Source organism: Talaromyces marneffei, chromosome 4, assembly GCF_009556855.1.
Source record: "Talaromyces marneffei chromosome 4, complete sequence".
NCBI classification, from domain to species: domain Eukaryota; kingdom Fungi; phylum Ascomycota; class Eurotiomycetes; order Eurotiales; family Trichocomaceae; genus Talaromyces; species Talaromyces marneffei.
In genome coordinates this window covers 1,774,698-1,790,296 of record NC_072351.1, presented here as the reverse complement: position 1 = coordinate 1,790,296, position 15,599 = coordinate 1,774,698, and the positions used below count along the sequence as shown (strand labels likewise).

The window sequence follows — 15,599 nt, the reverse complement described above, 5'->3', positions numbered from 1 at the left end:
TTTTCTTCCTCCTCGATTTGAAACGAAAAATGCCTCCGAAAAGATAGAATAGATGCTAATAACAATGAGGAAAAAACAAGACAACTTAGCCTCCCCGCTCCAAAACAATTGTGAATTTGCCGACCATGAGAAATATGTTTATGTGCGTGCAAGTGGGGGATAACGAAGCGTCATGGTATCATAGTAATAAACCGCCTTGAGATTTCCTTGGTGTTCCACGGGTTGGATGTCGAAGGAAAGAAACGAAATATTCAAAAAAGATGTCCGCCCCGCCAAAGTAACGACAAAAAAACATAGAATATAGGTATAAATGGTGATAATAGGCCAAGAGAATATGTCAAAAGCTCATATAGACATATCTGATGTTGAAGAGAGCGTAGGTCTGCGAGAGTATAAGGGATGGGATCATGTACTACCGAATGATTCCGTGGTGAAGCTCGTGTTGAGTGGTTTTTTGAAAATCTTGTAGTAGATGCCCGACAGGATTTGAGCATCGGCCATGAGCGTCGGTGAGATATCCTTGTACATGGCGAGGAACTTGATGGTGCGCTGGAGGAGGCGCTCGAGTTCATCAGCGTCGACTAGTCGATTAAGGTTAGACATGTAAGTCGCCGATAGGACAAGCATGTTGCCGAATTGTCTGATGTGTGCGTTAGTTTTTTGATGATCATTGTGTAGTACATAATTAGTAAAGGGGTACACTTACGCATGAGCAGTCCCAAATATATTAGTCACAATGGGTCGACCCTTGATATTGTGAAATGCCTTGGTACTTTGAATTGCAGCCGTGATGCATTGCTCACATGCGCGTCGTGTTTCGTCGTCTAGCTCGTCATAGTGTATTGTCTCTACGGTATCGTCCTTATCCCTCAAATTTTGGCGCAAGCCCGGTTCACTGGACCATCTCGCCATACTGGGCGCTTGAAAGTCATGTGCCTTGAATGAAGAGACCGGTAGCTTAGAATCATTTTCTGCTTTCCCGTTCCCTTCCGCCCTAGGTGACATAGAATGCAAGGCGCGTTCTAGGACAGGTCGGTAGATAATATACCGAGCGCCATAATACTTTGCACGTAGGCGTGCAGTGTTGATATCACTTGAAGGTTCATCACCCTCATTCCATTGCATTTGCTTCGGTAGACTCGACTTCCATACGTCAAGATTTAGACCAAGAACCGTCAAAATCTTATCAGGCAACGCCTTGACGTCGGTGTCATAAAGATCTCGATGAACTCGATTCAACACTTTGCGCAAGTGAATTTGCGCCGAATAGTAAAACATCACCAAAGACTCGGGATCTTTGAGTTTTTCCGCCTCAGTTAGAGTAAGATAACCTTTGGGGAGCTGAACAGCGGTCTCGGATTGAGATACGCCACTGGCTGTCAGATCCAACTCGGCCAAAAGGTCACTGATCGACGGCGTAGTAAAACGAATTAGTTCCCCGGTTTGAGCACATCACGAACAAGAACGACTTACCTTTCATGCTGCAGACAGGTCCAATAAGCGAATTCACATAATTCTTTGAAAGGAAAAGTAACATCCGAATTAATGTTTTCGTAATCCATCCTGTAAGTTCACGCGTGTACGGTTAGCAAGAAGGGTTTTCCAAAACACAAGTCACGATCGAGGCAACAAGGTGTAGAAATACTTACGATCGAATCAAGAATGAACAGGCTCTAGCAGCCTGACAAATCCAACCATGACTCTGAAACGGGTGAGCTAGTTGACCAGCATAAAAGCTTGCAAGAATTGAAGCTTGTACAAAAGGCAATTCGCATCCACCCTGCATTTCGCCAAGGATCCCCGCCGCATAGGCATAATAGGCTAAACCTGGAATCACATCTATATTTTTGGGGTAAGGTGCTTCGTTATTATTCTCTAGCCCATATCTAGAGTGCGGTCTTTGATTCGGGGTCTTCCAATCTCCCCATGCAGGGTCTGGAGATGGGAAATTAGGAGTATCAAACGCCTGAGTGTTCAACCCCGAGGCTGGCGTTGGCGAAAGAATCTCGTTGAGCACAGCTTGTACTTCTGGTGACGATGCGAACTCTTGCTTAGGACGGGATCTTTCATTGGGATCTGGAGCAAAGCCAGGTAGAGCAGTCTTATGCTCACAGATTGCGCCCAGAGCAAGCACCATTAAGATAATTGCATTGTCAATTGAGTGCTCAATCCTGTGCGACGGCCATTTTTCGGAGCTTAAGCTTGGAGAAGGAGACATTTCGGGGGCCACCATGTGCGTGTGCGTCTGTTCAGTAGAGCGCTTTCGCTTCATGCCACGACCTTCATTTGCGCTGTGGCCCATATTCTTTCTAAGAGGCGCATATTGTAGAATAAATACTTCCACTTTCTGCGCTAGCATTGTCGCGTCCATGAAGGGATGGAGAATATGCATATTGGACATATAGCTATGAAAAAGGCGCCTAACGACATCAGAATGGGTGTTGAGATGACCCGATGCATCGAGACCGCCAGGATGTTCCTTCAATCGACTTTGCAGAGGCATTGGAAGCCCATAGCCCCAGCTTGGTGAATTGGCCTGGGAATACTCCTCATCAATGCGAGGGGTTGATGTGTTTGTTATAGGGCTACCAGCGGAACCAGGAAGTCCTTGCGAGGCCCGAGGTTGGGCCGGAGCATGCCGTGAGTAGTACTCAGTGTCGTGACCAAGTCCTTCACCGCATCCGTAAATGCGAATCAAGCCTCGTTTGCTCTCGTTTCTCAAGACATAGTCAGGATGAACTTGACGATCCAATAGTCGCTGAATTGAATTCCAATTAAGTAGCTTGTGGGCAGCTGTCGTATGGTTCTGTGGGACGGATAATTCTCCGTCAACTTCTTTGTCTCGTGCATTCGTTAGAGGTTGCGACTGCACATGCTGTACGGTATTTATATAACTTAGCAAGTTCGCTTCGGGCTTTTTCTTCGAATCCACTCCGGAGAGTTCTAGCGCAGCAGGGGTTGGCGGTTTCGATTCCAAGGGAGTATTTGGTGTCGTAGCAATGTCCTTGACAAGTTTCCGAGGTAGATCCTCTGGTGGAACATCAGGTGAAGCCTCAGCTGGAAGAGGGATATCGCTTTTGGTAATAAAATATTGTAAAAGTTTTTCCATTTTCGTCATTCTATCCATCAGGACATTCACGATATTGTCTTCAATTTGCCCTACGCGCTCCAAGACCAGCTGGGTGGACTTCTCTTGCCTATAACGGATGTCAGTACATATTCCAGCCAGCCTTCATCTTCCTGCAAAATAAAAGAAGCTCACTTTTGAGGAGGAATGTCTTTGTATTTGCATTCGATGTTGTTTTCTCTACAATGGCTGCATGCCGGACGACCCTCATCGCACTTAGCTTTGCGTGCTCGACATTGATCACAAGCCTAGTAATCAAATGTTAGTGGGGATTAAAATTCGAAAAGACAAACTATCATACCTGTTGAGCTCTAGCAGCTTTGCGTTGACGTGGATAAGGCACAATAGCACCATCATATATAGCGCCTGAAGGATGTTGACTGTGATGAGGTGGGACATGTTGCATGTAGCCCGGCGGCGGGCCTGCGTGTTCACCATTAGTGACTCCCGGCGCTGAAGGCTCCCCAGGACCGGCATAAGCCATGCGCGGTGGTCTATAATCACTAGGAGGAGGCGCGGAATGCGGGGTAGGTTCGGGTTGTGCGCCAGTCATAGGTCTATACGATTGAGGGGAATGAGGCTCTGATGCTGGATGCGATGGTGCGGGAGCTGGTAAGCTGTTCGGACGATGATATGGATCACCCAGCGGAGGTTGAGGTAGTTCTCGACTTGGCGGTTGAACGGGGTGTTGTTGTTGTTGTGGTGGTGGAGGAGGAGGAGGACCTGGAGGAGGGTAAGGAACGTGGGAATGCGAAGGGGGAGGATGACCTGGAGGAGGCGGTTGCGACTGTGGTGGGGGTTGGGTGACTGGGTTCGAGTGACGACGTTGAGCAGCCGTTTCATAGGGCGATGGATGGTATGGTTGTCGCCAGTGTTGTTCGTAAGGGCCAGTATGGGGGATAGGTGCGGGCAATCCATGAGGCTGGTCGTGCGGTGGTGGTGGTGTTCGCTGAAAACCAGGTGGAGGACCGTGAAGCGTCTGAGTATGATGAAGGGGAGGCATCATTCCCCCGTAAGGAAGATTCTTTGCTTTGTTTTCCATCGGGATTGGTGCCTCCATTGTCAGCGCAATGGATTAAGTAAGACGGAGATCAGGCCATCTGCTTCCAATAATCCTCCGCTCAAATGATCCCAGCTTCAAATAATATATTATCGATTGAAGCCTTCTTTTACTTTAGAAGGCCTTGCACTTGAAGTCGTCTATTCCCACGGCATGTCTATAACCCGTACCAGCTGGCGGCCAAGATCCGACAACAACGCTTTATATCGAGCGTTGCGCAACGACGCAGAACTGAATCCGTCGGAGAGTGACTAGGACAAACGAGCGAACAATCGAACAGCCAAACAGCTGCGTATGTGAAAAGTGATTTGGGGTCGGACAAACGATGTTCGGCAGGGTTGTTTCCCTAGGGTGATGAGAATCGCCCGGTTAGTCTGATGTTTCTTCATCTTGTAGTCTTTCCCTCCGCGCCTCGTCCGAACTCAAGCAAGCAGTAGTAGGATTGAAGTGTGTGTTGTGCAAATAGGAAAGGATCTTACTGTACATACGGATCAAGACAAGACAAAACAATTCCGGAGGATATCTTTCTTGTGTATACTTGTCGTGGCAGATGAGTATCGAAGTGTTTGTCTGTCTGCGAAAGGAAATCGCGGCGCTTCGGAGGAGGAGCAGGGTTTCCTTCCTGACAAACGCGATAGTTAACTTAGTTAGAGGGACTAAGCTAACAGATCCCGATAGAGGAAAAAGAAACGAAAGCCGAATGGGTGGAGAGTACTCCGTGTCAGGGAAAAAAAAAAGAACAAAAAGTAAGAAGAACCACCAACTCCGGGCAAATAAAAATGTAATGATTAGTGTGGTAGATGGAGTACTCCACAAGAGACAGTAAAAACAAAAATAAGAAAGATATGATTTCTCGGTACGTCTGTATATGAAGGAAGAAATCAAAATCAATGATCGATGTGATGAAGCGGAGGACATGCACGATTGGGTTTGAGCAAGTGGGAGGAAAGGATGTCAGTTAAGACTGGGACAGACAGCAAGGATAAATTACTTACTACGTATTGCTTACCAGATGTATGTAGCAACTCCGTTCCGTAGCGATACAGATTGATACCGACCACGGAGTAACTCCCAGGCAGAGAGAGGCGAGAGCAACGACCAAGTCGAGTAAAGGCTGTGAGGACTGTATGTGAAGAGCCGACGACGTGCTAAGTTCCAACAAATGAGTACGTAGCTTGGAATTATGGGAATTGAGAGTGGAGAACAACAACTTAACTTAATCAGTTAGCTTAACTAGCTTTGGTTAAGAAGAGTTTGGTTTGGTTGGTAATGTTCGTATCACGGAAACTTACGCGTATGTATTACCATTGCCGTAACAAGAACCGAGCAATCAGCACCGTTCCATCTATCGGTGATACAATCAATAACTACAGACACCACCGGATTCTAAACAAGGCCAATAGTAGCCAGATTGAAAACCTCACGATCATGAGAGTATATATATTTTCCAGGATTAATATACAGGGTTAAATAGCTGCCCAAGGCAGCAGTTGGATGTTCCCTTCATTTGTCCCCTTCGGTTCGTATCTGTGATTGCGAAAGCAAACGGAATTGGTAGAATTGGGCAATCCGAACTGATAGTCTGATACTTAGCCTCGAGCCTTAAACCAGATTGAGTTGAGCTCATGGCCAAATGATCACAAGGCAAAAGGAAATATAAAATATAAAATACAAGACTTGCACAGAGCAGAGAGGTTGTTTGCTTTTATATGCAAGGCTCCGTAAACAGCTATAGCTACTTGGAAAGTTATTGGAGTTTCTGTTTGTTGGAATCACATACTCCGTGAAGATATGGGCCAAGGATGTTTCTTTTTTTTTTTTTTTTTTTTTTTTTCAATCAATGAATGTCGTGATATTCATGTAGATTTACTGGATGTAGTCTTCCCCCTCCCCCACTACAACCCCGGTCAAACATCCTCAGAGAAAACCGGTGTCTACCTTGCACGTCATGAATCAATTAGCTCAGGTCCTAGACCAGACATTCGGGTTCGCAGCAACCTTACTTTTTACCTCCGAACTTATCAATCCGGGTTCAATCAGGAGCCGAGTTCCAAGACACTCTCGAATACGAGCCAACGGTTGATTCGTATTCTACATTGTGATCGTTCAGTGTGATATTACTACACTATGAATTATATAACCGAATCAGTAAAAGAACCTTGTTATTGCCAAATGACAAAAAAATACTATCTTGCCTAGCTAGTTAACTAGTAGTTTTTGTTAATCAACTATCTTATGGTTACACCTGAAAGTCCCCCCCATCACGGCCCGATTGTGACACTACAAAGACAAGAAAAGCACGTGGGAGGGTGCGACAGTGCGATAAAAAGCAAACAACAGACCGAATCCAGGAAGAGATATAATATCATTGTGTTAAGAGCCTGACTATATGGCTGTCATCTTTCTATTCTATCGTCCATCCATATTCGTATGTATTAAGTAGTATGTACTCCGTATTCGTACAAAGAGTTACTCCTCTCACAATACACAATACACGTCCCGCCCCTGAAGTCATCATCCCCCAAACCCCTCACCACGCTGATGAACATTACTCCATCGTTGTACCTAAAGATGGATTGTCGGGTCTGTCAGCATCAATCTCTGGAGAATTTCGACATTTTTCGACGAGTCAAATCTACCCAAAAAATGCAACCTTGTCCGCACTCTCTAGTTACTACGTATGTACATTTTCTTGGGACGGGAAGATAAAGAGTGGAGTCATAACTAGTTATAACTACCTAAATTAAATAAGCGTCTAATATGCGTAGGCCTAGTTAGTTCATATACAAGCTATCTTTTATGTACGTATCAATTTGAAGTGACAGGGGGATGGAGGGATTGGTCGAGCAGTCGAACTTCTTCAGATGAAAACTTCGCGGTTCAAGATGCCACCATTATTCGGCCGTTTTCTGAGCAGCATACACTATAGAACGAATGACCACACAATCCTGCGACTTCCCATAGTTAACTATCTTGTAAAACAGAATGGTAAGCAAATCCGTAAAATTACTACAGTAAAAGACAGAAGTATGATACGTCTTACCCAAATCAGTAAACATACGTACGAACTGGGCCTCGCTTAAACTAGCTCCTATGCCCCTAATTGGTCCCAGCCCCACGGTTAGGAGCGGGTAAGGGACATGGGTCCGCGTCTTGCCGTGATTCCATTACTTTCGTATACCGGTAACAGATAACTACAATGCTATTGTCGGGTTTGGTACGGTAAATTATAGTCTTGTACGAGTGGAGTAGGTGGTTTCGTATCTGGATACTTTGTACGTACGACGTAGTACGGACGTTCAAGACAAGAATACATACGTATTTACTGTACGTAGGGAGATTGTCCCGATATCACGGTACGTACTAATGCCAACACCAGGGGACGGGTGTAGGAACTTATTTTTATCATTCTTTTTATATTGTCGATGATTGGCTCTATTGTGGAGTAATTCTACGGTCAAGTTGCCAGTGGTCCAGCATATCACTCAATTCATGATAAGTTGGTTAACTTAACTAAACCGGTCTGCAATTTGGTCATGGTCGGCTTTACTACTCGGTAGCTAACTAACTAACTAACTAACTACTAGGCCTGCCGCTTGAAAAGGGCGTGGAGCTGTTCGTCTACGCGGAGACAAGGATACAGACATCATTGTTCAGCAAAGGTTCATGCTTTCAGCTGTTAGACATGAATCCAGCACAGGTGTTCAAGCATGTCACTCCCAGTTCCACTTCCCCAAACATAATGGCGGTAACTTCCGTTCGACATTGCCATTGTCAGCTCAACAACAATCCTAATAACAAACTGTTTGATATTGATTCCATGACGCCATTGGTTACCGACGATCAGTCAGTCATCCTGGTTCAAAGGCCCGAACCGATCCACGGCATAGAACTCCGTACTTGGAACAATTTCAGGGGGTGTATGTCCCATAGTTTTTACCATGGCACGTTTTACATAGAATCAATCCACACGGAGAATAAACTATATCATGGCACACTGATAGATAGAGTTCATACACCGACAAGAAAATCCCAAAAAACTTTCTAAACTTTGTAGCCGATGAACTTTCACACAATCGCAAAAGCCAAATTACCCACAATAAGTAGGTCCACAGGATACCACACCACCATTAACTAACACATGAAGCTTCGGTGTGTCAACTTTCATGACCAAAAATTGAGTCATCCGATCAAATCAGAAAACTGGGTTTGTTGCCACTTGCCATGTCATAGATATTAGACAGAGTGGTCCACAGAATATTCCGCGAGCTTGCAAAGATGTCGTGATTTGGGAAGATTATTGGTTGGGAGCGCAAGGGTTGGTTCAACTTGGTTGGCGTTAGGGTTTGTCGGCTTGGATTAGTATGGGTAGTTTACCATGGCATTGGTGACGTTCCCGCGTCTAGTGTGCAGGAATCTTACACTTAATTTAGTTGGAACAGGAGCAAGATATTGGAGTTCGGGATTTGGGTACCCAGTTGTGCTCATAGAAGTCGATGTGTTCCTAGGAACACGTACGTAGTAGGGGTTGATAATGTTTCTTATGAAAATGCGGGTCTGTGCAAATAAAAGAAGGACGACACTCGATGAACTGACAATCAGATTCAAGTCCTAGATGTCCTTTGTAGTTCAATGCCAACTCTGATCCATTAACAGATACGAATTACATGTAATACGCCTGAGGCATACATATCGGTAAATTACCACTTTTCCATACAAAACAGTAATACAACATACGAAGTACATAGTACATACTACCCAACAGCCTCACGCCGCCACGGAAAATACATCGGTATCCACCAATAAACTCGCATTCGCCAAGAGCCTGTACTCATTTCAATACAGATTTCCCGTTACGCCGAACTGCAGTTACCAAGAGATAGGAATACCCACATAGTACACTACTAGTCCCCGCCTGGAAATTGATGGGACGGTCATCTGACAGGAGAAGACTTGATGAGTGCGATTTGTTCAATTGTTGTACGTAGTCAGTTAGTTATACGGAGTTTTGGATGCTGACTTTACTACGTACGTACGTACGTACGTACTACGTAGGATGTAAAGTTGCCCCTGCATTCTCTGAAGCATTGGTGTGCTTGTGATACAGATTGTGACTGGACCATTGGGTTTGATGGACAGTTGACTTAACTTTGTATCATTCCTTCAAGTACTGCTTCTGTCTTTGACGATCAGAGACTGTAGAATCATCACGTGATGTTGCTGTCTCACATACCAATCGATAGTCTGATAACGACATGCCTGAGTCGCTAACTACTACATAAGGATGGATCACTTGATCAGATCGAATACCTGCACTGCACTGCATAACTTCATTCAAGCAAGGCATTGCCATCAACCGACTCAACCATTGTCTGTAGAGAGGTGCTAACTAGGGATGTACTTGATAAGATGTGCTTGTCACCACATCAAAGGTTCTTTGTACGTACTGCTTTGTAGTACGAATGTCACACCATCTTATACGTATCTTGCATTAAGAATGACTTGGTCTTGCTGTTGAACGCATTCGACCTCCAAGGTTCGGATGGGGTTTCTCCGATGGACTACTCGATCCTATGATTGTTGATACTCCATCTAAACCATGTCTCTATTGTATTGAAAGCCGATATTTCCAAGGGGCTCATATCATAAGGCCCTCCGGGATTCAGAACTTGGAAAACCAGACCCAGTACGGGCACTTCCGATTAACATTGCATGCGTAACGCGCCAGACTGGAAATGGCTCAACACCGAAACTTGGATACGAATGTTCAACGTATTCTTTGTTGAGTCTTCGAGGCTGGAAGAGGCTTTGTTGCCCAAGTATGAATTCCTTTGTTGTGATGCTCGAGTTGTGATCGAGAAAAGTATTTGTCATGCTGTAGACCGACCAATGATCTGCTCGTTTCAATGGAATAAACAAAATTAGATTCAGGGTCTTGTATATTCTTTATTCATACGAACTAGTTACGTAGTAGATCGATTATGCAAGGCGGTGCTTGGACCTAATCGTACTGTCGGGACTGAGTCGTCTCACAAATTTGAGAATACTACTAGAAAACAGTCTACTACCTACACAGTGCGTGCTCTGTACTTGATTGTAATTACTTACGGAGCAATACAATACGGAATTCATCTCCTGTAATCTTGCAAGTTGTAACACAGCAATCCCTTACACACCCCCCAACTCGACAGGTCACATCACCACATCGGAAAATAAGAGGTATGTGCGAGGGTACCTACCATGTAGGTGTACGTAGTAAGTTGCTTAGTTACTTCCCTGTATAAATTTACGTATATACAAGTAACCACCACGTACCCCGTATATGTGATATTCCAGATGTCGCTAGCAAAATGTGATCTTACCTGCATTTAAAATACCGATACGTAGATACCAGATTACATAGTTAACCAGTTAACTAACTAGTTACAGAGTAACTAACTAGTTATGTAACTAAGTATACTACGTATGTATAATGCAAGATGCTAAACCCGGGAATCCCTGTCCCCTTCTGAAATCATATCGAATAAGGGCGAGATCTGATCCCATATTGCTATTAGCCGTGACAGCGGGAGGTGCAGAGCGCAGGCGTGCACAGGCTCCGATTTGCGACCCGGTACCACTCATTTGATCCAGCCATGGCTTTTTTTTCGTTGCTTTTTTTGCTGTCAGTTCGATGGGACAAGCATTGGTGATTTGATAGTTTGAGTCAGGGTGTTGGAGATTCCGTTCAACTAACCTAGAATGGTGCTGATATTCTACCATAAAGATTAAATATGCCTATTATATTCCCATTTTACCGGCTCGAGCACCCAGTAGTGTAGGTAGGTAGGTAGGTTTATTATTATTGGGCTTCCGACCGAGTAACTCCATACGTAACTTAACTACTGGAAATCCCAAATGGTAACAAATCACTTCCTACGGTGCGTCCAATTATCATTCAAAACTCACTTCTATCCTCGCCGACTTCGACAGGGATGTACCTTGTAAGTATGTAGATTATAAGTGCTACCCGTACATCGTTGGACCAGCCTCGCCCTCGCATTCCAGCCAGTTACGGAGAACGAAGTTCAGGGTATCTCTGGGCGATTGGTAGTACGTACGTAGTACTGCGTAAGTACTATTACCATTTCGAAATTCTGCCATTCGCCTACGTAGCAGAAAGTAATCGTCCACGGATCTGTAGACATTATTTCATCACATACATAGTGTCGCGCAGAATGTCGCACAAAATGAGGGGAGCATTCAGCGGGGTAGAGCCCTAAAGCTTCCACAATGAAGGTCGATCTTTCGAATAGTTTCGGCTCTGCTTGTGTAACCACCATTTTGTTTTTGGCTAATCGAAAAAAGTGTTATGCTGTTGGTTGCGTATATCTAGCTATGGAGGAATGACTGTGTTATCGGTCTGGTTGACCGCCACGCCACGGGCGCGAATCGCTTCGCAAGACGGGAGTCGTCCTCATGAACTACAGCCTGACTATCGTCAGCTGTGTAGATGCTACATACAGTTAATCTGATATATGTACGCTCAGATACCGTTCATTTAATCCCTCAAGCCTTTATACAGAGTATTAGTTGAAAATGTTGTTACCCTTACCTACTCAGGCGGGGACCGTTGATGTGTTGTGACCTAAGGCTAGCAATAAACCCTCCAACAGATCAAGGATGTTCCATGAAGAATTCCTAGAATCTTCATCAATCGTAACGGCACTAAAGGGCTGAACCCTGCATGTAATTCCATACCTAGGTGTACACGTATATGTAAGTAAAGTAGCTCGGGCATGCATTGCATCTATGGGATGAGATTCGCTGCTTATCGTCGCTGCATGTAAGACGGTACATATGTAGATATGCATGAGATGCCTCATGCGCCTTACTGCAGCTCGTCAGTTTTTCCCTTATTGTATGGTCAAACCATGAGCGAGGAAGATGAATGTATACACTGATTCCATAGAGAGAGAAAATTTTTCTGTTGTAGTTCGTCAAATCTCGTCCTGATCCTCAAAATTTCCCCTACACTAACTGTGTCCGGGGAAGCAGGTCTTCAAGCTCGGACAACAAATAGGGAAATACCATTTCGTCCTTTCGTTTCCTGAAGCTCTCTTCGAAGTAGATACCTTTGGTTAGTAGGCAAGCAGGTGTTTAGTAATCTCATAGGAGAAAAGATACAGTTTAAAATAAAACTAAAAGAGCGGTGATGATAAATTGTCGGACATGTACGAGATATCAGGCCTCTTCGGAGTAGATACCTTAAGTAGGTAAGTAGGTGACATGACACAGCCACCAAGGACTACTATATTCACTTTCCTGTGGATTTCAGGTTGACCATGGAAAACGCGAGATTCACTTGTTGCGCCTCGGGTATAATAACATCTTTTCAATAAAGCCTGACTGGTGAGCGACTAGGGCTATTCTTCAGCAGGAAGATGTAATCCGAATTTGGAAGCGTGGCCCTAGAATAGTCACCAAACAGCAAACAAATTTCCAGCCAGAAACAAAAAGTGCATACTCGATTTAGTAAGTAAAGTATCTACTCAACGAGCGAAAAGCGTTTGTCAAACACAGCTTCAAACGACGACATTGTCAATTCGCCTGGTCTAGTCATGTCACAAACCAACATTATCAGCTAAACACACCACGGACTAATCCTTCCTTTTCTGATCACAATCTACTCCTCCGTAACATTTCAGAGAAACATAGTTAACTATGTATCAGTAGAAAGAGTCAAACAAGACAAGTTCAACGAATGATCATCATTCCAATACATCCGGTATTCCATATTCGACCAAGTACTCCATCCCAAAGGCCAGATTTGGACAGGCAGATGAAAACAACAGATAAATGGTCAAGAATACCAGCTAGTCATACACACTACTGCGCATTGAGAAAGTCTTTGCACGGCATGACGGACTTTAGCATGTATATCAATCCTACGTTTCCACCCACTTGGGTAGCTGAAATGTCTGGATGCACTCTATAGGGAGGAGATGTATTTTCTTTGCGTCCGAAACGCTTCTACTTACATACTAACAGACCGACTCGGAGACAAGTATTGTTTCGAGCGGTTAGGTCACTTACAACAGTCCGTAATGTGAGTCTGAGGCTTGAGTAGAGCATCGTCTATCTGATAAGATCGGACGATATGTAGACGTAAGGTAGATATGGATATATGTAGGACTAATAGGAGCGTATATCATAGGGATAGACATCACCGTTGAGCGAGAGGGGAGTCAAGCATTGGTATATGCGCCGACAAGTTGAATGAACTTGAATGTATCTGGTATTGAACGGCTTGATTGAGTGATAACCCTAGGTCGCTTAACAAGGACTTGTCTGTTTACATGACCTAATCTGACTATGTACTCTGCTAGATTGTCCTGTCCAGCCCTATTGCGTCTGGTTCGATGAGCTGATGTGACCGTATGATTTGGCAACGACATCTTCTATGCTGTCATTTGTATACCTCACCCGATATTTGGGTTATATCTGGCAGATAGAAGATTGAATCGTCGTCTTCCACAACGCCGTAGTCTATTCCGCATATTTTCAAATACCAACTCATCTCATTATATAATGATATAGCCTCCAAAGACTGTGAAACACTTCCAGTCGCTGCTCAGAATCTAACAGATCGTACCATTTGGTTCGCCGTAGTTTGAGTTCATTCCAAGGTTGGTCGGTAGTGCCTTGGTCCTTATCATCACTGACTCCTGATGTGAGACAATCGATATATCGTCGATGGACTCTGAGATGTAGGATTGAGACATGATGGTTGATACTCGAAAGCATGTAAATCTTAGGTAACAAGTAAGCCACGAAGAAACAGTCTAAGTTCGTCATGCCAAACTTACATCGTCATATGGACTATTGTTCGGCTTTCCAATCTGCATATAGTTCATTTTCTTATCCCACAGACTCGTCCCAGGTCCGATAATATTCCATTTCTCGCTAGGCGTCAATCGTCGTGCTCGCGCTGCCCGCCGTGATGCTATGAGCGGATTCATGTATCGAGAACGCTTATACACGCCTTGGTTGTTGTCATCGTCCTTTTGATCTTCTTTCGTCTTTGCGTCATCCGCGTTTGCTGCTTCACCCGTGACACCTTCATGCTCAGCACCACCGAAACGAGGTACCGTGGTCCACCATTTACCCTCTCCTGGCCTAACCTCGACAGCGCCATCACGAGCACGTTCTTGGGCTAATAGGAGCATGGCACCGACTTCACGGAACAAATCGCAATACTTACCCCAAGATCCTGGTTCTTCATCTTTTGCACTAAACTTTGTTTCCTCTCGGCATTGAACACCTAGTAACGGTCCCTGTAGTATCCCGCTTCGTGCAGCCTGGCGGTCCTGAGGCACTCGACCAGATATCAATGTAAGGCGTACGGGGAACAATAACCCTTGAGTATGCAACCTTGGTGGTAACGAAGGCACGGATACCTGGCATTGGAATGGCCATGCCACCATTTCCAGGAGCCCTCTCATCGTATCTTCACGGATATCAGCCGGCATCTCACTTCCTGTCCCGATACGTCTTCCCTTGTAGACACGTTCGTAGGTTTTTATTTCCTCAGCAGGAGAGGCACTCGTGTCCATCGGACTATCGACGCCAGTGTTTGTAGAAGCTCGTTCATCGTTGACAGTCTGATTCTCCTCCGGCTTAGATGCCGCAGCCGGTCTCTCAAAATACTCATCCTGACTAGTGTCCCAGTACTGAGCGATTCGCTCGAGTCCCAACCAGAATTTCCTTGTTTGTGTCAATCTTACTCTATCCCGCCCAGGCTTGGGTGGCATCCTTGCAGCCTCTCTAAAAGCATCGTCAGTGTCACTCAACAGTTCCTTTTTGACAATGTCGTATTTCTCATAGGGTGGGTATGGAATGCCATTTCCCATTTTTGGGGCTTCGGAGGGATTTTCATCATCATCTTCATTCATTTTATCCCAGACTAAGGGGGGAAGTCCCTGCAGATCCTCATCAGAGATAATTTGAAGACCCTCTATGTCAGTCTCGATTCTCAGATTCAAGGCCTTGACATGATCAATGGTGATATCCTGGGGTTTCCTGAGTGCGATGAGATTCCGGTAGATGGCGTTAAAGTCCGTTATACGTTGGATGTCTTCCCCATCAAACCCGACATATTGTGGGAACTCTAACGGTGTTGGAGAAGCTGGTGGATCTCGTTCCTGGTCCGGCTCAACTCCCATCGACTGGGCTCCTGATATTGCTTGTCAGTATTCCATGGCAAGTATGGTTTCGGCTGGTTATTTGCGTTCGTAATATCTGTATTAGGAAATATGCAGCTAGGCAGGATTGAGACCGTGCATAGAGACCATGCTTTAATATGATTCATTAAGAATGTTCGGGGATAGGAAATGAACACTTGCCTCCAGCTGCCCACGCAAACATTCTGAA

General features: G+C 44.9%; 2 protein-coding genes across 2 annotated transcripts; both read right to left on the bottom strand.

Annotated features, from left to right (window-relative positions):
- Positions 1 to 405: 405 nt before the first annotated feature.
- Positions 406 to 4,187, bottom strand: EYB26_005686 (uncharacterized protein; the record flags this gene model as incomplete). The annotated part of the gene is made up of 6 exons (XM_054264969.1): positions 406 to 640; positions 707 to 1,405; positions 1,474 to 1,563; positions 1,650 to 3,197; positions 3,263 to 3,375; positions 3,429 to 4,187. 6 exons carry the CDS (start codon positions 4,185 to 4,187, stop codon positions 406 to 408), a joined length of 3,444 nt encoding a protein of 1,147 aa, XP_054120944.1.
- Positions 4,188 to 13,742: 9,555 nt separating this feature from the next.
- On the bottom strand, positions 13,743 to 15,593 carry EYB26_005685 (uncharacterized protein; the record flags this gene model as incomplete). Its single annotated transcript, XM_054264968.1, has 3 exons — positions 13,743 to 13,979; positions 14,036 to 15,402; positions 15,572 to 15,593. The coding sequence occupies 3 exons, from the start codon at positions 15,591 to 15,593 to the stop codon at positions 13,743 to 13,745; spliced, it is 1,626 nt and encodes a 541-aa protein (XP_054120943.1).
- Between the last annotated feature and the right edge of the window lie 6 nt (positions 15,594 to 15,599).